The sequence below is a fragment of the Ovis aries genome, chromosome 21 (assembly GCF_016772045.2).
Source record: "Ovis aries strain OAR_USU_Benz2616 breed Rambouillet chromosome 21, ARS-UI_Ramb_v3.0, whole genome shotgun sequence".
In the NCBI taxonomy this organism is placed as follows: domain Eukaryota; kingdom Metazoa; phylum Chordata; class Mammalia; order Artiodactyla; family Bovidae; genus Ovis; species Ovis aries.
The window spans coordinates 37524290-37548520 of NC_056074.1; the positions used below are offsets into that span (position 1 = coordinate 37524290).

At 47.7% G+C, this 24231-nt stretch overlaps 4 protein-coding genes and 1 non-coding gene across 11 annotated transcripts; 3 read left to right on the top strand and 2 right to left on the bottom strand.

Annotated features, from left to right (window-relative positions):
• Positions 1-40: 40 nt before the first annotated feature.
• Positions 41-11128, top strand: CSKMT (citrate synthase lysine methyltransferase). 4 transcript variants are annotated; one of them, XM_012102037.4, is made up of 4 exons: positions 9653-9690; positions 9972-10041; positions 10160-10293; positions 10456-11128. In XM_012102037.4, the coding sequence occupies exons 3-4, from the start codon at positions 10227-10229 to the stop codon at positions 11109-11111; spliced, it is 723 nt and encodes a 240-aa protein (XP_011957427.1). In that variant the 5' UTR covers positions 9653-9690; positions 9972-10041; positions 10160-10226; the 3' UTR covers positions 11112-11128. The 4 variants fall into 4 exon arrangements, with proteins under 4 accessions (XP_060260015.1, XP_011957427.1, XP_011957425.1 ...); XM_060404032.1 differs by lacking the exon at positions 9653-9690 and adding an exon at positions 41-549 and having other exon boundaries at positions 9972-10293; XM_012102035.3 differs by having other exon boundaries at positions 9972-10293.
• Positions 6780-9555, bottom strand: C21H11orf98 (chromosome 21 C11orf98 homolog). Its single transcript, XM_004019605.5, has 4 exons — positions 9473-9555; positions 9199-9323; positions 7212-7309; positions 6780-7129 (listed from the first exon to the last, which is right to left on the bottom strand). The coding sequence occupies exons 1-4, from the start codon at positions 9509-9511 to the stop codon at positions 7014-7016; spliced, it is 378 nt and encodes a 125-aa protein (XP_004019654.1). The 5' UTR covers positions 9512-9555; the 3' UTR covers positions 6780-7013.
• On the top strand, positions 9746-9894 carry LOC114110208 (small nucleolar RNA SNORA57). Its single transcript, XR_003586534.1, has one exon. It is a non-coding gene; the product is annotated as a small nucleolar RNA SNORA57 (small nucleolar RNA).
• A 3525-nt stretch (positions 11129-14653) lies between the features above and the next one.
• Positions 14654-15578, top strand: LOC101112013 (ubiquinol-cytochrome-c reductase complex assembly factor 3). The gene is made up of 2 exons (XM_027960123.2): positions 14654-14850; positions 14942-15578. The coding sequence occupies exons 1-2, from the start codon at positions 14731-14733 to the stop codon at positions 15089-15091; spliced, it is 270 nt and encodes an 89-aa protein (XP_027815924.1). The 5' UTR covers positions 14654-14730; the 3' UTR covers positions 15092-15578.
• Positions 15579-17120: 1542 nt separating this feature from the next.
• UBXN1 (UBX domain protein 1) lies at positions 17121-19733 on the bottom strand. Of its 4 annotated transcripts, none has more exons than XM_027959545.2 (10): positions 19678-19733; positions 19483-19570; positions 19290-19343; positions 19109-19203; positions 18941-19010; positions 18511-18702; positions 18365-18416; positions 18146-18262; positions 17417-17609; positions 17121-17252 (listed from the first exon to the last, which is right to left on the bottom strand). In XM_027959545.2, the coding sequence occupies exons 2-10, from the start codon at positions 19539-19541 to the stop codon at positions 17203-17205; spliced, it is 882 nt and encodes a 293-aa protein (XP_027815346.1). In that variant the 5' UTR covers positions 19542-19570; positions 19678-19733; the 3' UTR covers positions 17121-17202. The 4 variants fall into 4 exon arrangements, with proteins under 4 accessions (XP_027815346.1, XP_027815345.1, XP_027815349.1 ...); XM_027959544.2 differs by having other exon boundaries at positions 19097-19203; XM_027959548.2 differs by lacking the exon at positions 18146-18262.
• Between the last annotated feature and the right edge of the window lie 4498 nt (positions 19734-24231).

Genomic DNA, 24231 nt, shown 5'->3' on the forward strand with positions numbered 1-24231 from the left:
TCCGGCGCTGTTCGTGACCCTCGCACATTGGTTCCGCTTTGAGTCGGCGTCCCAGTTACAGGCTGCGGCGGTGACACCGGGAAGTCGACCGACCCTCTAGGCAAACTTTCTCCCCCCTCCGCCCCCCGTAAGGGTCTTTGACACAGCTGAGCGCCGAAGAATTGATGCTTTTGAACTGTGGTGTTGGAGAAGACTCTTGAGAGTCCCTTGGACTGCAAGGAGAGCCAACCAGTCCATTCTGAAGGAGATCAGTCCTGGGTGTTCATTGGAAGGACTGATGCTAAAGCTGAAACTCCAGTACTTTGGCCACCTCAATCGAAGAGTTGACTCATTGGAAAAGACTCTGATGCTGGGAGGGATTGGGAGCAGGAGGCGAAGGGGACGACAGAGGATGAGATGGCTGGATGGCATCACCGACTCGAGGGACATGAGTTTGAGTGAACTCCGGGAGTTGGTGATGGACAGGGAGGCCTGGCGTGCTGCAATTCATGGGGTCAAAAAGAATCGGACACGACTGAGCGACTGAACTGAACTGAACTGAACTGAAAGGTATCTGAGGGGCTTCCCTGGTGGCTCAGACAGTAAAGCGTCTGCGTGCAATGCGGGAGAGCCGGGTTTTTTCCCTGGGTGGGGAAGATCCTCTGGAGAAGGAAATGGCAACTCACTCCAGTATTCTTGCCTGGAAAATCCAAAATGTTCAACTCTCGAGGTTTTTTTTTTTTTGTTTGTTTTTTTAAAGGAAGCGCTAGGATAGGAAACCTTTTAATCAGTAACCAGAGACAAGGTGAAAAAGCAGTTAAAGGAGAGGAAGGAGGAGAAGCGGAAAGAAGAGAGAAAACCCCTAAAAGAAGATGAAGAGAAGACAAGAAAAGAGATGAACGGGAGGAAGCCTGAAATAAATGGGGCTGGCCACGCTGAAGGTGTCCTCCCAGCCCTAAGCTGTCACCATGATCCTCCTCAGGCTTCCCAGTCTCCCAGAGGAGGAACCTTTCCCCACCTGCAGCAGAGAGTTTCGTAACTTTCTGAGGATCTAATACTCCTTATCAATAGATCCTTCTCCAACCCGTCTATCTAGATCTGCTGCTGCTGCTAAGTCGCTTCAGTTGTTTCAGTTCAGTTCAGAGCCCACCAGGCTCTGCCGTCTCTGGGATTCTCCAGGCAAGAACACTGGAGTGCGTTGCCATGTCCTTCTCCAGTGCATGAAAGTGAAAAGTCAAAGTGAAGTTGCTCAGTAGTGTCTGACTCCTAACAACCCCATGGACTGCAGCCTACCAGGCTCCTCCGTCCATGGGATTTGCCAAGCAAGGGTACTGGAGTGGGTTGCTGTTGCCTTCTCCCTGTCTAGATCAAATTCCAGCTATTCCTCTAACGGACTCTGTGCTTCAGTTAAGCTCTCTATGCTGCTGCTGCTAAGTCGCTTCAGTCATGTCCGACTCTGTGCGACCCCATAGACGGCAGCCCACCAGGCTCCCCCGTCCCTGAGATTCTCCAGGCAAGAACACTGGAGTGGGTTGCCATTTCCTTCTCCAATGAATGAAAGTGAAAAGTGAAAGTGAAGTCGCTCAGGCATGTCTGACTCTTAGCAACCCCATGGACTGCAGCCTACCAGGCTCCTCCATCCATGGGATTTTCCAGGCAAGAGTATTGGAGTGGGGTGCCATTGCCTTCTGTACCTGCTTCCTTTTCTGGAAATTACGATGGTTATTAGTACACTTACTCCAGGGGCTTGTTGTGAAAATTGAAACCAGGAAATAGTATTACTGTACAGCACTTGGTGTCTGCAATGGTAGGTAAACGTTATACATGCAGTTGCTGTTTTTATTTTCTTTCTTTGGTGAACTCCAGAAGATAAGTCTTCGGCAACAGGTAGTTCCTGCTTTTGTTAAAGGCTTCACCGTCATCACATACAACGGTGTCTACTTGGCACTTGGTAGGTTTGTGGGGGTTTTTTGTTGTCTGTTTTTAAGTAAGTTCCTAAGAGTTGCTTAGATGAAAGGAAGGGAAAGTAGGTTCTGAGGCATTTATTAACCAGACAGCTTACTGTTCTCAATGGAAGTATTAGTTAAAAGAACAGCAGATGGTAGGTCCTAAAGATATCTTTGAAGTGACAGTGTTTTAAAATAGGGTTTTTAAAAAAAGTTATTTACTTATGGCTGTGCTGGGTCTTCACTGTTGCGCAAACTTTTCTCCGGTTTTGGCAAGCAGGGGCTACTCTAATAGCAGATCTTGGGCTTCCCAGTGCAGGGTCTTCTCATTGCAGTGGCTTCTCTTATTGTGGAACACAGGTTCTATGGGCTTCAGTAGTTGCGGCTCCTGGGCTCTAGAGCACAGGTTCCATAGTTGTTAGGCATGGGCTTAGTTGCTCCTTGACATATGGGATCTTCCCGGACCAGGGATCAAATCTATGTCCCTTGCAATGGCAGGCAGATTCTTTACCTCTGAGCCACCAGGGAAGCCCTGTGACTGTGTTTTAAAAGCTAAATGATTAATTCTGGTGGTTCTATATTTGTTCTTAGATTTTAGAAGTTCAAGCATTCATAAAATGTGTTATGTTCTAGGAGAGTGAATATGAGACAATTTCTGCTCCCAGCTCTGCTTCAGACTTGGACCCAACACTTTCCTTCTCTCAGCCTCAACTTTTGATCTGTGAGAAGTGACTTTTGAACCAGGGGAGTTCTTCCAGCTATGAGACTATTATGTGGTTCTTGCCCTTAAAGATTTCATAATCTAAGGGTGCTTGTTTTGGAGTTAGATCTGGATTCCTGTCAGCTATTTAATAGCAATGTTATTGTGAGCAAGTGACTCAGCTGTTTTGGAGCCCCTCTCCTTATCTGTAAAATGGGTATGTTTCTCACCAGCTTTTTGCAAAGATCACTGCAGATTATTTGTATTAAGAGCTTAACACAATACCAGATACAGAAACTCTACTTTGAACTCAGCAAGCTCCTTCCCACCTTAGGCAAAGGGGCAGAAGAAAATTATTCAGGGTAATGGGAATACCAAGATGTTGAAATTGCCTTTCCCTCTTCCCTCAGCTTCTCCCCTCTTTACTTCACTTGAACACAGTTCAGTTTCACACTAGCACTTTTTCCTGTCTGTATTCAAAACTGGACATAATACTGTTTCCTTGAGAAAATGGCTGATAGCAAGTTTTAGCCCAGGAGAAGAAGCAGGTGAGCCTGGAACATATTGTGCCTGACAGCAAGGAAGTGCTTAAATACTGATGGTGTATCAAAAGGACACAGCATCCATGCATGCTCTGTAGCTCAGCCATGTCTGACTCTTTGCAACCTTACCAGGCTCCTCTGTCTATAGGATTCTCCAGGCAAGAATACTGGAGTGGGTTGCCATTTCCTCCAGGGGATCTTCCCGACCCAAGGATCGAACCCACATCTCCTGTGTCTCCTGCGTTGGCAGGCAGATCTTTACCACTGAGCCACCTGGAAAGCCCAAAAGGACACAAAGTGAAAGTGAAAGTTGCTCAGTAGACTCTTTTCGACCCCATGGACTATACATGGAATTCTCCAGGCCAGAATACTGGAGTGGGTAACTTTTCCCTTCTCCAGGGAATCTTCCCAATCCAGTCTCCCTCATTGCAGGAGGATTCTTTACCAGCTGAGCCACAAGGGAAGCCACAGGAACCTCCTTAAAGAGGCTGGCTGGTCAGTTTGGTATGATTTTGAGCATGAAAAATTGATAGTAACAGATGATTAAAACATTGAAAAACAACCTAAATGAGATTTTTTTTAAAAAAAGAGACTAGGGGTTTCCTTTACAGAGTATGTCAAATGAGTAACACGGATGCATGGATGCTAAAACCATTGTTGCGATGTCATTGGGAACAGGAAAATCATACAGTCTCAAAGTATCACTCATAGATTGCTTTTTTAAAAAAATATTTATTTATTCATTCATTTATTTGGCTGTGCCAGGTCTTAGTTGTGGCATGCAGAATCTTCAGTTCCAGCATATGGGATCTAGTTCCCTGACCAAGGATTGAACTCAGGCCCCCTGCATTGGGAGCTCAGAATCTTAGCCACTGGATCACCAGGGAAGCCCCCATAGACTGGTTATTAATTATAAAGGAAAAGAATACTTAACAGTGGAGAAATCTAACAGATACCCACTTAACACTTGGAAGCACCAATGAGAAAAAGTGACATTACATGTGAACAAAAAATGTCTGCCTGCCACATCAGAAAAAAAATCTTGTGACCATCAAGCAGTCAGCCACTATAGTCGTCCGTAAGGGTCTCTGGGCATCAGACCAGGACAACCTCTGCAGCCATCCCCAGAGGTGAACCCCGAGGGAATTCAGGAAGGAAAAGAACAGGATACTGGCCATAGACAGTTAAGGTGCATAGCAAAAGCGTGAAAAGACAAAAGAGCACTAAATTCATTAACTGGAGAGGTCTAGTGTTCTGCTGGAAGTTTATCTTTTGGCTGAGGCTTGCGGGACTCTTAGTTCCCTAACCAGAGATGGAAACTACATCCACTACACTGGAAGCGTGGACTCTTAACTGCTGAACCACAAGGGATGTCCTGAGAAGTCTAATTAATGATAATCTTCGATGGTCTGATTTTTAAAAAATATTTATATTTATTTGGCTGCACAGGGCCTTAGTTATGGCAAGTGGGATCTAGTTCCCTGACCAGGGATCAAACGCAAGGCCCCATTGACAGCTCAGAGTCTTAGCCACTGGGCCCCAGAGGAATCCCTGACTACCTGATTTTTGTCACAAAACCTCTCTATCTAGGCTTCTCCCTTACCTCTTAGGAACAGTCCTTCAGAGTCAACTGAGCGTCTGTCTTCTGGGCTTTTATGTCCTCTGCAAGTCTGCCAAATCAAACATAATTTTCAACTTTTTGTTGTTCTGTTGCATCCGACTGTTCCCAACCTCATGAACTGCAGCATGCCAGGCTTCCTTGTCCTTCACTATCACCGAGTTCGCTCAGACTCATGTCCATTGAGTTGGTGATGCCATCCCACCATCTCATCCTGTTGCCCCCTTCTCCTCCTGCCCTCAATCTTGTGTATTTTTCAGTCAACACATACTTCCTGATGATATGCCACGAGAAGTACACAATATCCTACATCAAATTCCTCCCAGAAATGCCTAACCTACAACTGATGAGGAAATGTACAGAAACACTCAGACAGACCCAGATTGTGAGATACTCTTTTATTAATTTGAGCTGGACTCTTCAAAAAATACCAGTCATCTAAGACAAGGTAGTACTCTTCTTATTTGAAGGAGACTAAAGGGGCATGACAATTAAATACTATGTGTGATTCTTAATGGTTTCTGGATTGAGGAAACAATAAGCAGTTATAAGGAATATTGTTGGGACAACTGAGGAAATTTGAATATGAAAAACTGAATTTTAGCTATTCCACTAATGTTAAGTGTCCTAGGTGTTTTGGCTATATAGAAACAGCCTTAGGGATAAAATCTCACCTGCAACTGACTTTCAAATGAGTCAGCAAAGATAAAAATGATATGTAATTGAACAAACATATTTGCAAGCAGGTAGGGAGATCAAGCATAGCAAGCGAAATGTTAAAAACTGGTAAACCGAGGTAGAGTGCATACATAAGGGCTCATTGTGCTAATCTCTTAACTTTACTGAAGGTTTGAAATTTTCAAAATCCCTTCTTCTTCTAGGAAGCTTGCACTGATTAAACAGGGCAAGGAGAGAGTATGCTCTTTCCCCAGTGACCACATCTCTGCACATTCAGCTTCTCACTTTAATTAACCACCCCAGCCCTGGCTTCCAACAAACAGAATTTCTGAGCATAAAAAGGGAAAAATAATGTTCACTTTATTAAAAATATAATCAGCAATGGAAGCAGAGATAATCACAGTCACTTGTCCACCCTGGTCACACAGGGGAGGTGGCAGGGCTAATATCAGGAGCCTTGCCTCCTCTGACATCTCTACAATTGTCAGGAAGGCATTTAACAGGAGGCTTCCTGTGTGCTATTTTGGATCTGTCAGGAATTCTCTGTTCCTTATTAATTCCTGAATACTCAGGAATTAAGAGGAGAGGCAAGCCTCTCCCGGGACTGAGGAATCCAGGCATTTCCTTCATTAGTGTTTCTGTGTGGTGGTAAGTACCCTCTTCCTTCTTGTGAACCAGATGGTAAAAGTGATTGTTTACAACTCTCTCTAATATGGATCGCCTATGTTTTGTAAATCTGGAATTTTAATCTTTATCTTTGCTGAGAACAACTACCTTGTAAGACAGTATATATGCCCACACCATGTTGATGAAAACACCTTTGCTCCATCAGAGCTCTGGTCCCCGTGTCTTTCTTTCTCTCTCTCTTTTTCAGGCTGATCCCCTGGAGCGCAGAGGCTCTCCGAGTTCACTTTCCAGCCTGGGCTTCTAAGACCCTCTGAGAAGGCGCTCTGCACCTTCATCCCATCGAGAGGGCGCCGGAGGCCTTCGTGAACAGAGCAAGCCCCGTGCAGGGGTTTTATTGGCTTTCTGCGTAAACCAAGGAATATCAGCCTTTTTCTCTCTCCTTTACTTTCTTATCGGTCGACTCCAGACCACCAGGTTCCGGTCCATTAAAGGACCTCAACATACAATAATTCTCAGTTTTGTCAGATATTTTGGCACTGGGGAGACAGGGCCACCAAGGAGCTTAACTTCTTGTTGCCTTTGCTCAAGTAAGCACTGTGAGTCCTGTTTTCCAGTTATCTTATTTCCACACTCACGGCCCTTTTTCCTTCTCCCATCCCAATTCCTACATTTAATCACACACATCTCAGTGGGATCGAGGGGCCTTTATTACAAATGCAATTGACTGGTTAGGACTCCCTCTCCAATTTTTCTTTTCTACTCTCTTTTTCTCTACATCCCTCCAGGGCAGGTCAGTAGGCCATTAAGGAAGAGGAATATGGGGAGAATGAAAAGGAGCAATGCTTTCTCCAAAATCATCTGAAATAACCATCGAGTCCTCTTGGCTCCAGCTTGAGAATCTTCTGGTGGAAAGGGTGTGAGATTCAGACTGAGCTCTTATCTTCAAGGTCCTCCATATCTACGTCCTGGGGGGCTTTTGTCTTCTTTTTTGATTTGGGCTGTGGGTCACTAGTCCTGGTTGGCTTGGGAGGGGCTTCCACTGAACAAAGGAAAAGAGGAAGCATTAAAGAACTTGAATGAATCCAGGCTGCATCACCCCAACTTCTGGGCCCTAGCCTCACCTTCCATGGCTGCTTTCTCTTTCTGGGCAAGTCGGATCTGCTGGAGGAGTTTTCTGCGCTTCTTCCCAGACAGAGTAATGTTGGCACGTGCACTGGATCTGAACCAAAACAGCCCACACAGTGGTTCTGGTTACCGGAAAGGTCTTTGGATCTAAGTTAAAGAACTGTTACCTTACTTAAAACTAACCTTAACACATACATAAAGTAACATTAATTGCTAAAATTTAGTATAGAGTGGAAACTTTTCCTCCTCTCATTCTTGATACTTCTGCCACAGGATATGGTAGGTTTTCCCACATCAAGTAATTCTCCATATTCGCAGTGGACACGGACTGGGCGTCCTACAGATTTAATTTGATTTGGACACTATATACCTGGAGATGGCATCAGACACCACAGGTTAAGGGCTTGGTTCCACAGGGTTTCCCCCACTTCAAATGCCAATCACAAATCCAGGTTGTCACCTATTACTACTACTACTAAGTCACTTCAGTCGTGTCGGACTCTGTGCGACCCCATAGACAGCAGCCCACCAGGCTCCCCGCCCCTGGGATTCTCCAGGCAAGAACACCGTAGTGGGTTGCCATTTCCTTCCCCAATGCATGAAAGTGAAAAGTGAAAGTGAAGTCGGTCAGTTGTGTCCAACTCTTATCGACCCCATGGACTGCAGCCTACCAGCCTCCTCCGTCCATGGGATTTGCCAGGCAAGAGTACTTGACTTCTGATTGACCAGCCATAAACTAGGGTTCTCATGATCCCCTTCTCAAACTCAGTAATTTGCTAGAAAGGCTCACAGAACTCAGGGAAACATACTTGCATTTACTGATTTACTATAAAATACAACTCAGGAACAGTCAGATGGAAGAGGCATAGGGCAAGGTATGGAAGAGGTCAGAGTTCCCATGCCTTCTCCAGCTAAACCTTCTCAGCACCTCCACCTGTTCACCAATCAGGAAGCTATCAAGAGGTTTTATAGAGCTTAATCTCCAGCACCTGCCCCCTTCCCAAAGGTCAGTGCATAGGGCTTAAATTTCCAATCCTCTAATCACATCTTTTGGATGACCAGCCCCACCCTAAATCACTATTAGCATAAATTTGTGCTTAGTTGCTCAGTTGTGTCCGACTCTTTGCAATCCCATGGCAGCCTGCTAGGCTCCTCTGTCCATGGGGATTCTCCAGGCGAGAATATTGGAGTGGGTTGCCCTCCTCCAGGGGATCTTCCCAACCCAGGGATCAAACCCAGGTCTCCCGCATTGCAGGTGGATTCTTTACCGTCTGAGCCAACAGGGAAGCCCAACTTAAGTTTGCTGCTAAGTCGCTTCAGTCGTGCCCGACTCTGTGCGACCCCATAGCCGGCAGCCCACCAGGTTCCCCCGCCCCTGGGATTCTCCAGGCAAGAACACTGGAGTGGGTTGCCATTTCTTTCTCCAAGCTTAAGTTTAGGTGTGCTCAAAAGGGGATCCTTTTGAAATAAAAGGCACTCTTATCACTCAGGAAATTCCAATGGCTTTAGCTCTGTCAGAAACCCGACAGGGACCAAATATATTTATTATGCCAATTCATAAAGTAAATATTATAGTAAACAAGTCAGTGAAAGAATGGGATGGGAAGTCTTCCACAAGAACTCAAGGGGCCTTGAAACTTATATGCAATATCCCACACGAGCCTTTGTGAAAATTATCGAATGATTCACCGCACACTCATGTGTACGCTTTTAAATTTACTTATAGGAAATCTGTGTGAATGTATATTACTTCGGGAGTCTGGAGCCACAGTTCTCCTTAGATTCTCAGTGGGGTCCAAGAACCAAAAAAAGGTTGCAAGTTACAGGTATAATGAGAGGCTAACAAAGTTTAGGCACAAACTTTCCTTGCATAAGCGTGAGTACACAAGGAAAGCAAAATGGTGTTAAGCTGCTCCGGAGCTCGACAAGGAGGGAAGGAGGGTTGACGGGGGAGGACGTAGGGAGAGAGGGTCTGGCACTCACGCCCGCTTCTTGAGGTGGTGCCGCGTAATCAGCCCTTCGTCTATCACAGCTCCGACCACCCGATGCTTCAGTCGCCGCTCCCGGTTCAACACTCGTCGTCGCTTGAACAGCTTCTTCTTCAGCTCCTGGGGAGAGGAAGATGCTTAATCAGAGGGCGGCCGCGCCCTGCGACCTTGGACCCCTCACCCGGCGACACTGGCCCATAGACTCCATCTCGGGCGAGAATAAAGGCTCTGGGACGTTTGGGAAACCATGTCGGGGGTCCCAGAGTCACCGTTCGCGGCCGGTTGATCTTTCCACTGGGAGCACCCATAGCTGCGCCGCTAGGCCGGCTGCGGGTCCACGTTTCGGTTGTGCGCAGGGTCCGTGTGCGCCCCGCCCTCAGCTCTGTGCTCGCCAATCGCAACTCGGGGGCGGGCCCTGGCACTATATAAACGAACCCGGCTCACCAACAAGCCTTTTCGAGGGCGGCGACTGATTGAGTGTGGTCTGGTAGGTGTGGGGGTCGGGCTGGTGTTCCTGGGGAAAGGGGACGGTACCTGTGGACCCTCCTTTTCTTGGCGCGGGTCGGGCGTGCAGTCCCGATCCGCGTAATGTACGGAGGTAGAGGGAACGGGCTCTAGCCCCCTCGGCGTCATGTCTTCGGTACCGGCGGCCAGCAGTCCGCCGGTTCTATCCTCAAGCGCCGGGACACAGAGCTCCAAGGAGCAGGGCAGAACCGAGGTTCAGCAGACTCCTCCCGGGGGTACTCATACCTTCTCCTTTGATTTCAGGTCTGTGGAGCCACCCCAAGAGCCGGAGCTGCCATATCCCCTCTTCCACTTCCCGCTGCAAACAATAAAGGTCATTCGTACGGTACTAAGTTTGTGTCCGCGTTCTTTTTTCCCGAAGCTGCAGGGTTAGGGAAGCTTTACGCGTCATTCCGCACAGCGGATTTTGCAAATCTTCACTTGGATCTCAGGCCCCAGCCGGAGTACGGGCGACATTTTCACACAAGTTTCTCTGGGCGACCTTGCCGGCACCTCCGGATGGCTGCTTTGCGCCGAACCCTCCATCTGGCGAGCCTGGCGGCGGGGACGCGCCGCACCGTGGCGGGTAGGGAAGGTGGAAACTGGGAGGGCAAGCTGGGCTCTTCGTTACCCAAGAGTCTGGTCATTGAAATTGTGACGCTTAAAACCCCAGGGCACATGGCGCCGACTTTGCAGCAGTTTCGAAGAACTGGCCGCTGGGTAATGCGTGTCCTCCCCTCGTCCGCAGGTTCCTTGGCTGGTAGCTGCCTGGCGGACCGCTCCCTCTGGGATAAGCTCCACGCCCAACCCCGTCAGGGCAGCGTCTGCACCTTCGACTGGTTCTTCGGATACGAAGAAGCTCAGGGGCTCCTGCTGCCGCTGTTAGAAAAGTCATGGGCTGCCTGTCCACCCCGGGTGTTGGACGTGGGCTGTGGGACCTCCAGCTTGTGTACAGGTCTCTATACCAAATGCCCACACCCCGTGGACGTGTTGGGGGTGGACTTCTCGCCCGTAGCTGTGGCCCACATGAACAGTCTCCTGGAAGGTGGCCAAGGCCAAACACCCCTATGCCCTGGACACCCTGAGTCAAGCCTCCATTTCATGCAGGCTGATGGCCAGAATCTGCAGCCACTGGCTTCCTCAGGCTCCTTTCAGCTAGTACTGGACAAGGGCACCTGGGATGCTGTTGCCCGGGGTGGTCTGCCAGGGGCTTACCAGCTCCTGGCAGAATGTCTGAGGGTCCTAAGCCCCCAGGGGACCCTGATTCAGTTCTCAGATGAGGATCCTGATGTGCGGCTCCCCTGCCTAGAGAAAGGGTCCCAGGGCTGGACTGTGACTGTGCAGGAGCTGGGCCCTTTCAGGGGCATCACCTACTTTGCTTACATGGTTCAAGGCTCTGATTAAAGATGTTTTAGACCTGATCTGAGTGTTTTCCGTTGGGTGAGGAGGTGGAGAAAACTTTTGTCTTTGCAAGATGACTGGAAAATTTGGGTCCTGGTTTCCACATTTATTAGATGGGTGTACCTAGTACTGAATATTTCTGCGCCCCATTTACTCACCTGCAAGGCTGGGATAATACCTGAAGCTATTTGATTACATACAGTTGACAGGTGAAACATTTAGCAGTGCCAGGCACAAAATGACTGCTAAATAGAAAACGTATAAGTGGATTATTTCCCATCTCCAACTAGTTGAAATCTTAAAAGCACAGATGATAATTCTTAATCCAGATTACTTGACTATCACTCATTTTTCTCACTTGTAGATGGAGAAGACTGAAGGGATGGATGGAAGGGCTTCAAAAACCTAGGTAATATGTTTGAGGGAGAAAGTAATACTTACCCTCAAAGCTCCTGGGAGGCAGGAAATGGGAATATTCCACAAAGCAGCTTCTGCAGACATGGGAGCTTGATGGTGGGTCCCAGAGAGGACAGGGATTGGGGGCTTCCTGACAGTCTGTGTCCTCTGGGATCCAGAAGGCATCTTGATCTACCCGTTCCTGTCCCCAGCTGAGTTCTGGGTTAAAGGTTCTTAAGGGAGACTTAGGGTCCAGGGAGCTCCAAGTCCAGCCTGGGAGTTAAAGAACCCATTAACAATGAAAAATACATAATAAAAGAACAGTGAAAAATATACCTGGTACCTGACTGGATTTTTTTTTTTTGAGGTAAATTTGTTTAATTCTTTTTGCTTATAAAAATAATACAGCAATTGAAATGAAGAGCCTAACTATCCCATAAGCTGTGTGGCATGGCGGCCAAAAAAGAAATTCATCAACTTTGCCAGTCACCTTGACTTTTTTCATTTTTTTGGCCAAGCTGCAGGGCACATGGGATCTTAATTCCACCACTGGGGATTGAACCTGAGCCCTCTCCTCCCCTTCCCCTTGGGGAAGGCAGAAGCTCAGAGTCCCAACCACTGGAATTTCTCTTAACGATGTTTACTGGGCACCTACTGGGTGCTGCTTAATGCAGGGGACACAACTAAGTTGTCCCTCTTGTTTTGCTTAGAACATTCAGTTCACAACAGGCCCATTTGAACGAGCCTCCTCCCTCACCTGGTTCTTCACTTTGGTCCTGGAAGAACACCTCGGCCTCCTCTTCCTCATCGTCAGTCAGCAGCAGCAGCTCCTGGTGTGGCCATCGGAGCTCCCCACTCTCTTCATTCACCTCAGAGGCTTCCACCACAATGGAGGGGAGGCGGGTCTGCAGACACGTAACCTGGATGGGCACAACAGGGGAACTGGGCCAAAGTAGAGGGTGAGCCAGCAGCAGGACGCAAGGTGGGAGAGTGCTAACCTGAACATCCTGGTGACCTTCAACCCTGTCAATTTCTCCTCTGTCCTTCCAAAGCGGGGTGGTCAGTCTAGGACTTTCTGCATGCTGGGAAGAGCCTGGGCTATCTTTCGGCCAAGGCCCATCCTCACTGCTCCCTGGCACAAGGGCCATGGGTGCTGATTCTAGAATGTAGGGCACTTGAACTCAGTAGAGCACCCCTGCCCAGTGCACCCCACAGACTGCTCCTTTAATCGCTTTGGAGCTGAGCCCCTTAATCACTTCTGAGGAGAGGAGGCTGACGTGCCAGGAGATTATGGGCCTTCCCGGGGAGGGGACAATCCCAGGAGGTGCGATGAAGTGAAGTGCTAGGCACTCAGTCATGTGAGACTCTTTGCGACCCCACGGACAGTATAGCCTGCCAGGCTTCTCCGTCCATGGTGTTCTCCAGGCAAGAATACTGGGGTGGGTAGCCATTTCCTTCTCCAGGGGATCTTCACATTGCAGGCAGATTCTTTACGGTCTGAGCCACCAGGGATGTGCACTCACTCTGGTGACACGGAAAGGCAGGAGGAGGAGTTAAGGAGGGCATTTGGATTAAAGCCCTGTGAGTAAAGAGCTTTGATAATGAGTTTGAAATTTCCTGATTCTTACCGAGTCTCCCAAGTTGACATGTTTCTTGATATCTTATTTAATGAATATTTATACAGTGTCAAATAAAAAAAAAAAAGCACAATGTGAGAGTTGTGAGTGAAGTTTTATTTGGGGCAAAATTTAGACTGTAGCCCAGGAGACAGTCCCTCAGATAGGTCTGAGAAACTGCTCCAAAGAGGCAGTGGGGAAAGTCGAAATATAAGATTTTGGTGAAGGGGGAGTTCAGTGCAATCAAGCACTCATTTTATAAAAGGTTTTCTGCTAGTCAGGAGGAGGAGCTGACATCACCAGAAGGGATTTAGTGCTTTTCTAGATATGAGGAGATGCAAGAAATGAGATCATGAAATCAGTTCCTGAAAATAACTATCTAAAAGACCGGTTTCACCAGTTTCCCTGGGGCACAGAGTGCCTCACTCTCCACCCTGAATTCCCTTTAGGGAGTGTAGAGGTCAGCAGCTGCAGCAACACAGGCAGATGGCAAATGCCCTTCTTGTTTTTGTTCATTTAGCTCAGTCGCCTGCGACTCTGTGACCCCATGGACTTGCAGCACACCAGGCTTCCCTGTCCATCACCAACTCCTGAAGCTTGCTCAAACTCTTGTTGATCCAATCAGTGATGCCAGTGACTGTTGTTAGTCACTGGCAAATGCTCTTGGCAAGTGCCAATATGTAATTGATACCAGGAACTGTTTTAAATGTTTGTCATATAAATTGTTTAATTATCCTAAAACTGAGATGTTGTTGGTCAACCACTAAGTCATGGCTGACCCTTTGCAACCTCATGGACTGCAACATGTCTGGCTTCCCTATCCTTCACTGTCTCCCGGAGTTTGCTCAAATTCATGTCCACTAACATGTCCATATGCACTGTTATTAGCCTCATTTTCCGATGCAGAAACCGTAAAACAAAGAACTTTAATGACTTATCCAGAGTCACACAACTAAGAGGTGTTTTCTTCACCAAACTAGAATTCGGTAAGTTACACAACATCCATGGTTTTCATGGCTAAAAAAAAAGGCCAAGAATATATACCTTGGTAACGTTTGCTTTTATCAAGTAAAATAAAAGGAAAATGTATAAATATATCCTTTTCCCCATCCAGTACATTTGGTTTTTCAGTTTTTGTTCAGGATTGAAGAGATTGAAGACTCTTAGACAGACTGATGTTAATAAACATGTGGACGTCCATTACGTACTGCAGTTTGGATAAAGCACAAGTAATCCTAGGAAACTACAGAGCACAGGCTTAGCCCTCTATTGATCTGGACATTCTGGAACTGGGCAATTGTGAAACACACATTAACCATGAAGACACTCTCCCGTTAGCAATCCTACTAGGGATTTCATGACAAGGGGTCCCACCCTCAGCCCTGGGTCCCAACACCTCTTGACGTGCTCAATCTTCTCAGCTAAACCTAGTCTTAAGACCTAGATGCTTCAGATGCGAAACGTTTCTCTGGTTAGGTCCTCTCTAGCCTGGGCCCGTCTCTATGGTTTCTTGTGTGGGGCGCTCTAGCCTGCGTAGATTGAGACGTCGCGGCGGCCTGGCTAGGCTACTGGAGGCTCCAGAGGTCGCCTCGCTGGTCGCGCGGCCGACCATGGAGACCCTGCGCAGGCTGCTGCTCGCAGGCGCACTGCTGGGCGCCGGGGCTGGCGTGGGCACCGCGCTCTTTGCCCTTGTGACCCCGGGAGAGGAGCGGAAGCAGGCGATGCTGAAGGTGGGAGCAGTTGGGAAGGCAGAGGTGGGGTGGGTGGGCGGAGAATCGCGGGCTGGTGGCCGGGGCTGCGAACCACTCTTTCTGCCCGCAGGAGATGCCGGAGCAGGATCCGCAGCGCAAGGACGAGGCGGCCAGGACCAAAGAGTTGCTGCTGGCCACTCTGCAGGAAGCAGCGGCCACGCAAGAGAACGTCGCCTGGAGAAAGAACTGGATGAGTGGCGGGGGCGGGAGGTCAGCCTGAGACAGAACCTGCTCGCCTGGGCGCCGGGACTTAACAGCGCAGGCGCCCAAGCCGCCCCGACTCCTCCTTGGGCCGGCGGGGAGTCCAGACCCGGATGCCAAGCGCAGGCCTCTTCGCGACTTGGAGACCTGCCGCCGGGTGAGCGCGCTCTCCCCCAAAGCTTGCAAGGACTACGTTTTAACGTCCACATCGCGGGCTGTGGCTAACAAGGATCCAGTAAATCATGTTCCTCCATCCAGAGAGTGAGCCCTGCGGTTGGACGCCCATAAAAGCCAAGTGTTCTGCGGGTCTGTGCTGCGGCCTAGCTGGAGTGCGGCTGCCGCCTGCCATGCCCGCCCCATGTGAGGCTGAAGCCCAGTCGGCAGAGCGACGACATTTTCAAAACACAAGTCAGGTCCTGTGGTTTGTGTGAGTGGATAACCAAATGATGTTCTTGAAATTATAAGTAGCCTGGAAACTCATGTGCAATAAACACCCATAGAGGACACTTTGGGTTCCTGTCTTTCGAATGAGGTTGAAGAGGGGCTTCTAGCAATTAACATGTGCCATGATGCCCTCTGTGGCCTTAAGTTTTGGAGGCCACTGTGGTACTAGTAAAACGGAGTGTACTTTGAGACAGATCTTGTTTCAACTCCTGTATGTTACAGAACTTCTCTGAGCCTCAGTCTACCTGTTCCATGTATGCTAAGTCACTTAAGTCCTGTCTGACTCTGCGACCCCCCGCCAGCTGTCCATAGGTTTCTCCAGACAAGAATACTGGAGTGAGTTGCTATTTCCTTCTCCAGCGGATCCTCCCAACCCAGGGACCGAACCAGCGTCTCTTACATCTCCTGCATTGGCGACGATGGAGGGGTGGGGTGGGGTGTTCTTTACCACTAGGGCCACTTGGGAAGTCCTGATCCTAAAGGTGACAATTATCTGAGTTGTGGTCCGAAGGTGAACTTAGGAATGTAATTGCCAGGCACAAGACAGCCTCTCACTAAATGCACTGGGGCTTTCCTCCCATAAGGTATTCACTGCAATGGTTTTCAGTCTCTGAACGTGGTCATAGGATCTATTGGAGATGCCACTGATGGGATGAGGTAGAGCTGTCAGTGGGGTGGCAGCCCCACAGCCAAGCCAATAAGTTCACCCTTCTTTTTATTTTTCCGTCCTGTGGTTCCAAACTGTTCCAACAGTGGGGGCGCAGGGGAAGCTGTTTGCATTAAAGCTGGAACACTACATAAAGCTTGGTAGCACTGAGGTCTGATCCCATGTATGAGCAGTGGCGCAGTTTTGTGCTTCTTGATTGTGAAGGCATAAACACATTTGTCATGTGTGATCTTTTAAGTTTAGTTGTGGCCTCCTTCCTAGCCAGGGTATGAGAGGAAGGAGGCAGCTGCTTGAGGGAGCATGAAGATGAGGTGAGAGGGGCTAGAATGCAGGAGCCTGGCAGTTCAGAGCCTGAGCCTGAAAGTCAGGCTCCCCAGGAGTGTGTTCAGGTTCTATTACTTGCTACCTGTGTCAGTTTGAACAAGTCATGAGCTTTCATGTCCCAGTCTCTAAAATGGGATAACTGTACCCACTGCTAGATAATAGTGCTTTCATATCTCAGTTAATACATATATAGTACTTAAAACTGTGTAGTACATATTAAGTACTCAATACTTTTTGTGATGGCCACATTTTAAAAACTACCCTTTTAGTAGCTAATAACTGGGGACTCGTTAGGTGTCATGCACTGTGCTAAAGCATTACGTAACCCTCATAACCCCAAATAACAGGTACTATTATCCAGGTTTTACTAAAGAAGAAACTAGACTTAAGAAGTCAAGGCACATGGCTAGTAGAGATTTCAAGCTTAGGTACTGTCTTACTCACAGAGCAAAAAATGCTATCCAATGTACACCCCACTTTAACCTCCAACTAATCAGACCTGGAGATTAGAAACAAGTCTCCCTTGGAAATTTAAGATAAAGCATAGTGTCTATTCTGAAAGCCTTCCTTGTCTCTCCCAGCCATTCAGGAAGGAGTCAGACACATACAGAACTCAAGAGATTCTATTTATTAAGAAGGCAATGTCAGTGCTTTATCAAAGATGAAGAGAGGTCAGATGGTGGGATAAAGGCCTCTCAGCCGGGACATTTCTTGGCCACAATGAGGACAGCAGAAGGCACAAGTCCTGAAGATGGAAGAAAACAGATTTGAACCCAAAGATACCTGCTTCCCCCCACTGCCCCACATTCCGCCCTCACACCATCTCTATACAAAATCCCTTCTTTGCATCCCTTCTCCTCAAGCATCCGCTATCCCCCAAGTCCTGGTTTCAGATCCCACGTGTCATACCCAGCTCCTGCAGAGGCCGCTCCATGTCAGCCTCTGAAAAGGCCCGCCGGGGGAAGCCACTGAGCAACTGCACAGGGTCCTGGCCCCCACCTAGATCCTCCCCACGGTGGAGTTCCACGTAGAGCCTCACAGCTGCCAGCTGTTCCCGTGCCCGGAACGTCTGGGTCAGTGAGGTCCCATCTGGCAGCCTGACCTAAAAGGCAAGAGAAAGACACAGTATTGTGAATGTCGTAACTGAGTGAGGTGCCCAAGTAAGGAAAAAGACCAAAGTTGGCTTCTACCTTCCACTTAAGAGAGACTGGACCAGGATCATTACTATTGAAAGCACCTAAGGAACAACCACTTGGGATGCACTTTACTCAGCAATGAAGAAAGAGACCCCTGGCTCCCTCACAATTTAAGGAAAACATAATACAAGATTATATAAAACATCTGGATAGATACCACACATCATGCAAACAGCTGCATAATCTAAATGAAAACACTATGAACAAGTAAAAAGGGAACTGCTGAGTAAGAGAGGTATGGATTTAAATAAGACTGGGGCAAGTGAAATTTGATATCTTCCCTCAGAGCAGAGGAGGTAGGATTTCAAAAGTCATTTACAAAGAAGGGAGAGGTTTGGCAAGGGAAATGTAACTGAAAAAAGCTCTGGGCTGGGCTCGGTTGGGTGCCCTGTAAGCCAACAAAGGGTCCCAGGAGCAAGACTGGAATCCTGATAATCAGTACCTGTATGCGACATTGGTCATACTCCCGCTTTGTGGGAGGCTCCCGGCTGGGAGAGGAGGGAACAGGGCCTGGCTCTGTTGCTGGTGGGGATGGCTGAGAACCCACGTTACCACCATACTAGAAGACAAAGTTCAATAATCAGGCACTAAGCCCATCCTTGCCCTCTGCAGCTACTGGCCCCTCCACTAAACTATCCTGGGTTTCCGCCCAATTACCTACCTTCTTGGCTCTCTCTACTTTGTCCCTTTCGATCTTTTCTCGGACTCTTTGTCTGAAATGCAAACAGGACACAAGGAGGTCAGACATTGACAAAGCAAATCCTGATTCCTTTCCCATATCTTAGCCAACACTCCCAGAACCCAGACCTGGCTTCTAACTCTTCAGCCTTTTCCCTCTTCCGCTCTTCAGCAGCCCGGCGCATCTCATCTTCCTGTAGCCTCTGTCGGGCAGCTGACAACTCCTGCCCTTGTCTCCTGCGCTGCCGTTCCCGTTCCAATGCCTCCCGCTCCTCTCTTTCTTCACGCTCCCGCTGCTTTTGGGCCACCAGCTCCAACATCCTGTGTTGCAGAAAGGAAACATTCAAGAGACATGTACATAAATTGGGAAAGTGAGTTTATAACAAGGGACTCAGAAAACAAAATCCAGAAACACAGTCCCAAAACAGATACAAGAAAAAAAAGAAAGAAGGAAAAGGCCAAGAAAAAACAATGTGGGAAGTGGGAGTTCTTTGACCAGATTTGTGTAGTGGGGGGAGGTGGAAAGTGACTCTCAGAAACGTGAGCTTGTTCTTCCTACCTCTTAGTCTGTTCCTGTCTTTCCTCTTCAGTCAAAACAGGTTTGCCTTCTCCCACTGCTGACCCAGGTCCTACAAACAAACAATCAGTATTATTACCCTTTCATCCTCCTCCTCGGGCCCTCCTGAATAATCGCAGTGTTTTCCTCAGTCAGGACCTTTGGGGCCACCTTGCTCCGAGGGGGTGGGTTCCCGTCCCAGGACATGTCCAAGGGGGGTGGCTAGTGGCTCATCCACATCGGGGTCGTCTTCGTGCTCCATCAACCTGGCAGGGAAAGTCAGGAGGGAGGTTTACGTTCAGGCTGCCCTCCCAGTAGTTCCCCGTCCCCTGCCACCGGTCTGAGCGCTCACCAGTCCATCGCAGCCTCGATGCCCTGGTTCCCTGTGAGGGCCAGAGCCTTCTCCCTGAGGGCAGAAACACCGTGAATAGCGCCCACGAGCCATGGCGACGATCAGGCTGGGGCGTAGAGCCTGAGGCCAGATTGGGGTAAAGGCCTGGACAGGTGCGCGACCCTCGCGGCCCTGGGTTAGGGGGCTCCCTTACGCGCGTCCCTTGGGGAAGCCCATCTCGATGAGACTCTCCAGAGCCGTCAGCTCCGCCATGACGCCGCCACCGCCGCTTCCGCGGGGACCTGGGGAGAGGGGGGAGCGAAGACGGCGAAGGGGGTCAGCGCGAGGCGCCTCCCACCAGCGCCCAACCCTGCCCGCGACGGCCCCGGCCGGGTGCTTGCTCACTCACCGGCTGCGGACCAGCCGCGGACACCTACGAGAAGAAAGCCTAGGCGAGGCGGAAGTGCCCGAATCTGTTTGGGTCACGTGGGGGCGGGCGTGGACGGGTGCCGCCGAGTGCCAGAAACGCCGGCCTGGCGCTGCTGAGGGAACGCGAATGGGCGGTGCCTGCGAGTCGTATTCTGGGAGGCGCCAACACTCCCCAGCCCAAGTCCGGGCGCCCGTTGGTGCTAGGGGAAAAGAACGATGCTGTCCTGAAACCGATGGGCGAATGAAGACAGCTCCCCAGATTGCCCCTAAGCACACCGCAAGCAGTGTTTATCAGGAGCCTTAGAAATGTATGCACCCTTTCACCTATTCATCCTCTCCGGAGAACTGAGCCATCCTCCGCTCGACCGCCACAAAGAATCTTTGCAAAACGCAATAACTGATCTTGTCATCAACTCCCTGGTTAAGACTTCTCCATGATACCTCAGTCACCTAAATGGCTTCCTCCTACCGTCCCTTGTTAATTCTCCATCTATAAAGTGAGGATAACAATAGCACCAACCTTAGGTGTCTGGCAAGCTGCACTGGGTAAAGGAAGTTAGCACGGAGTTCATCTTTCACTGCTTGAGGGTAACGTGCAGATTGCAAAGCAGACCCTTTCTTTCTTCTGTAGCAGCATGGCATGTGGGATTTTAATTCCCGGTTCGGAGATCAAATTTGCATTCCTGTGAGGAAAGTGCCTCAGCTTAACTATTGAACCACGATGGAAGCTCCTACGGTTTGCTTTCTAATGAAAGCGTGCTTTGACCACCACAGCTCTATCTTCCAGCACCAGTATTTTCTCTATTAGCACTTGTCCCCCTGCTGTGTAGTCATGTTGATTACTTAGCTTTCCTCTGCTTCCTAGGCTGTTAGGTCGCCTTTTCCTTATTTGCTTATTTGACCAAGCCATATAGGTTGTGAGATCTCAGTTCCCCACCAGGGAGCTAACCTGTGCCCCCTGAACTAAAAGCACAGAGCCTTAACCACTGGACCACCAAGGAAGTCCCTAAAACTTACTTTTGAATGTTTATTAGAGGCAGACTAATAATAAGTTACTAATATTGATAATGGATGCACTAGAGAATTTTATTTGATTAATATTTAATCATCCCAATAATCCATATAAGTAGATACTATTAGTAGTCACAGGAAACAAACACAGAAAGGTGAGCTAATTTACCGAAGGTGACAGAGCTGGTAAAGTAGGAGAGCTAGGATTCAAACCCATGCAGTGTGCGATATCAAACGGCTAAGCTATGCTATCTCTCTGTAGTGGAGTCAAGAGCATCAGCTTTTGATGCAACTTGGGCTGAAATCCTGACATGTAGCTTCCAAGTGTTTAGAACCTCAAGCTTGCTTCTCATTTGTGAAAAAGTGACAGCATCTCTTGGAAAGATTGTGATAGGAATTAAGTGAGAATGTATGTAAAGCGTGTCTTCATGGTTTTTTGTTTTTGTATTTTTGGCTGTGCTGCACGGGGCATGTGGCACGTGGGATCTTAGTTCCCTGACCAGGGATTGAACCTGTGCTCCCTGTGGTGTAAGTGTAGGATCTTAATCCCTGGACTACTAGGGAAGTCTTTAAAGTGAGTCTTTAATAATAAGATAGTAGGTAAGAAAAATTATGGAAAAAATGAGGGAATAGACCCTCATTATTTGTATATGACTTGTTGGAAAAGACCCTGATGCTAGGAAAGACTGAAAGCAGGAGGAGAAGGGGATGACAGAGGATGAGATGGTTGGATGGCATCACCGACTTGATGGACACGAGTTTGCGTCAGCTCCAGGAGTTGGTGATGGACAGGGAAGCCTGGTGTGCTGCAGTCCATGGAGTTGCAAAGAGTCGGACACGACTGAGCGACTGAACTGAACTGAGCGACTGAACTGAACTGGGCGACTGAACTGAACTGAACTGAAATGCTGAGGAAATACAGGAATCAAATGTACACAAAGAATTTGTGGCAATGTGGTGAGTATATTCTAGATAGCAAATATATTCTAAATTTATTCCAGAGTTCCAATAAGAGAAAAATGACTAGAGACTTCCCGGTGGTCCAATGGTTAAGACTCTGTGCTCCCAATGCAGGGGGCATGGGTGCGAACTGTGGTCAGGAACAAAAATCCCACATACCGCAGAACATGGCCCCCTAAAAAAAAGAATTTTTTTTTTTCTTGTAGCTTCAAGATCTTGCAGCTCTTCATAGAACCATTCAATTTCAGTTTCTTCGGCATTAGTGGTTAGGGTATAGACTTGGATTACTGTGATGTTGAATGGTTTGCCTTGGAAACAAACAGATCATTCTGTCATTTTTGAGACTGCACCCAGTACTGCATTTCAGATTCTTTTGTTGACTGTAAGGGCTATTCCATTTCTTCTACAGGATCCTTGGCCACAATAGTAGATCTAATGGTCATCTGAATTATATCCGCCCATTTCCATCTATGTTAGTTCACTGATTCCTAAAATGTCAATGTCCACTCTCACCATCTCCTACTTGACCATGTCCAATTTACCTTGATTCATGGACCTACCATTCCAGGTTCCTGTGCAATATTGTTCTTTACTGCATTGGACTTTACTTTCATGGCCAGACACATCCACAACTGAGCGTTGTTTCTGCTTTTGCTCAGCTCTCTTTCTGGAGCTATTTCTCCCCTCTTCCCCAGGAGCATATTGGACACCTACCAACCTAGGGGGCCCATCTTCCAGTGTCATATCTTTTTGTCTTTTCATAGTGTTCATGGGGTTCTCGAGGAAAAAATACTGGAGTAGTTTGTCATTCCCATATCCTTTTCATCATAGGTTATTGGAATGCAAAAGTAAGAAGTCAAGAGATATTTGGAGGGATAGTGGTCCAGGGCTGGGACTCCATGCATTCAATGCAAGGGGCCCAGGTTTGATCTGTGGTCAGGGAACTAGATCCCATATGCTACAACTAAGACCCAGCACAGCCAAATAAAATAAATAAATGTTTTTTTGTTTTTTTAAAAAGAGAGAGATACCTGGAATAACAGACAAGTTTGGCCTTGGAGTACAAAAATGAAGCAGGGCAAAAGCTAACAGAATTTTGTCAAGAGAACACACTGGTCATAGCAAACACCCTCTTCTGACAACACAGGAGACGACTACACAGGATCATCACCAGATGGTCAGACTGAAATCAGGCTGATTATATTCTTTGCAGTTGAAGATAGGGCAGCTCTATACAGTCAGCAAAAATAAGACCAGGAGCTGACTGTGGCTCAGATCATGAGCTCCTTATTGCAAAATTCGTGTTTAAATTGAAGAAAGTAGGGAAAATCACTAGACCATTCAGGTATGACTTAAGTCAAATCTCCTATGATTATACAGTGGAGGTGACAAATAGATTCAAGGGATTAGATATGGTAGACAGAGTGCCTGAAGAACTATGGACATTGTACAGGAGGCAGTGATCAAGAAAAAGAAATTCGAAAAGGCAAAATGGTTGTCTGAGGAGGCCTTACAAATACCTGAGAAAATAAAAGAAGTGAAAGGCAGGGGAGAAAAGGGAAGATATATCCATCTGAATGCAGAGTTCCAAAGAATAGTGAGAAGAGATAAGAAGGCCTTCTTATGTGAACAGTGCAAAGAAATAGAGGAAAACAATAGAATGGGAAAGATTATAAATCTCTTCAAGAAAATTGGAGATACCGAGGGAACATTTCATGCAAGGATGGCCAAAATAAAGGACAGAAATGGCAAGGACGTAACAGAAGCAGAAGAGATTAAGAATGTGTGCAAGAATACACAGAAGAACTATACAAAAAAGGTCTGAATGGCCCAGACAAACATGATGGTGTGGTCACTCACCTAGATCCAAACATCCTAGAGTGTGAAGTCCAGTGGGCCTTAGGAAGATTACTCTGAACAAAGCTAGTGAAGGTGACAAAATTCCAGCTGAGTTAAAATCCTAAAAGAAGATGCTGTGAAAGTGCTGCACTCAATATGTCAACAAATTTGGAAAACTCAGCAGTGGCCACAGGACTGGAAAAGATCAGTTTTCATCCAATCCCAAAGAAAGGCAATGCCAAAGAATGTTCAAACTATTGTACAATTGCACTCATTTCACATGCTAGCAAGATACTGCTCAAATTCTACAAATGAGGCCTTCAGTAGTATGTGAACTGAGAACTTCCAGATGTGCAAGCTGAATTTAGAAAAGGCAGAGGAAGCAGTGATCAAACTGCCAACATCTGTTCGATCATAGAGAAATCATGGGAATTCCAGAAAAACATCAACTTCCATTTCGTTGACTACACTAAAGCCTTTGACTGTGTGGATCACAACTGGAAAATTCTTCAAGAGATGGGAATACCAGACCAACTGTTGTCAAGAAGCAACAGTTAGAATTCGACATGGAAGAACAGATTGGTTCAAAATTGGAAAAGGAGTTTGTCAAGGCTATGTATTGTTACCCTGCTTATTTAGCATATGTAGAGTACTGTGCCATGCTTAGTCACTCGGTTGTGTCTGACTCTGAGATCCCATGGACTGTAGCCCGCCAGGCTCCTCT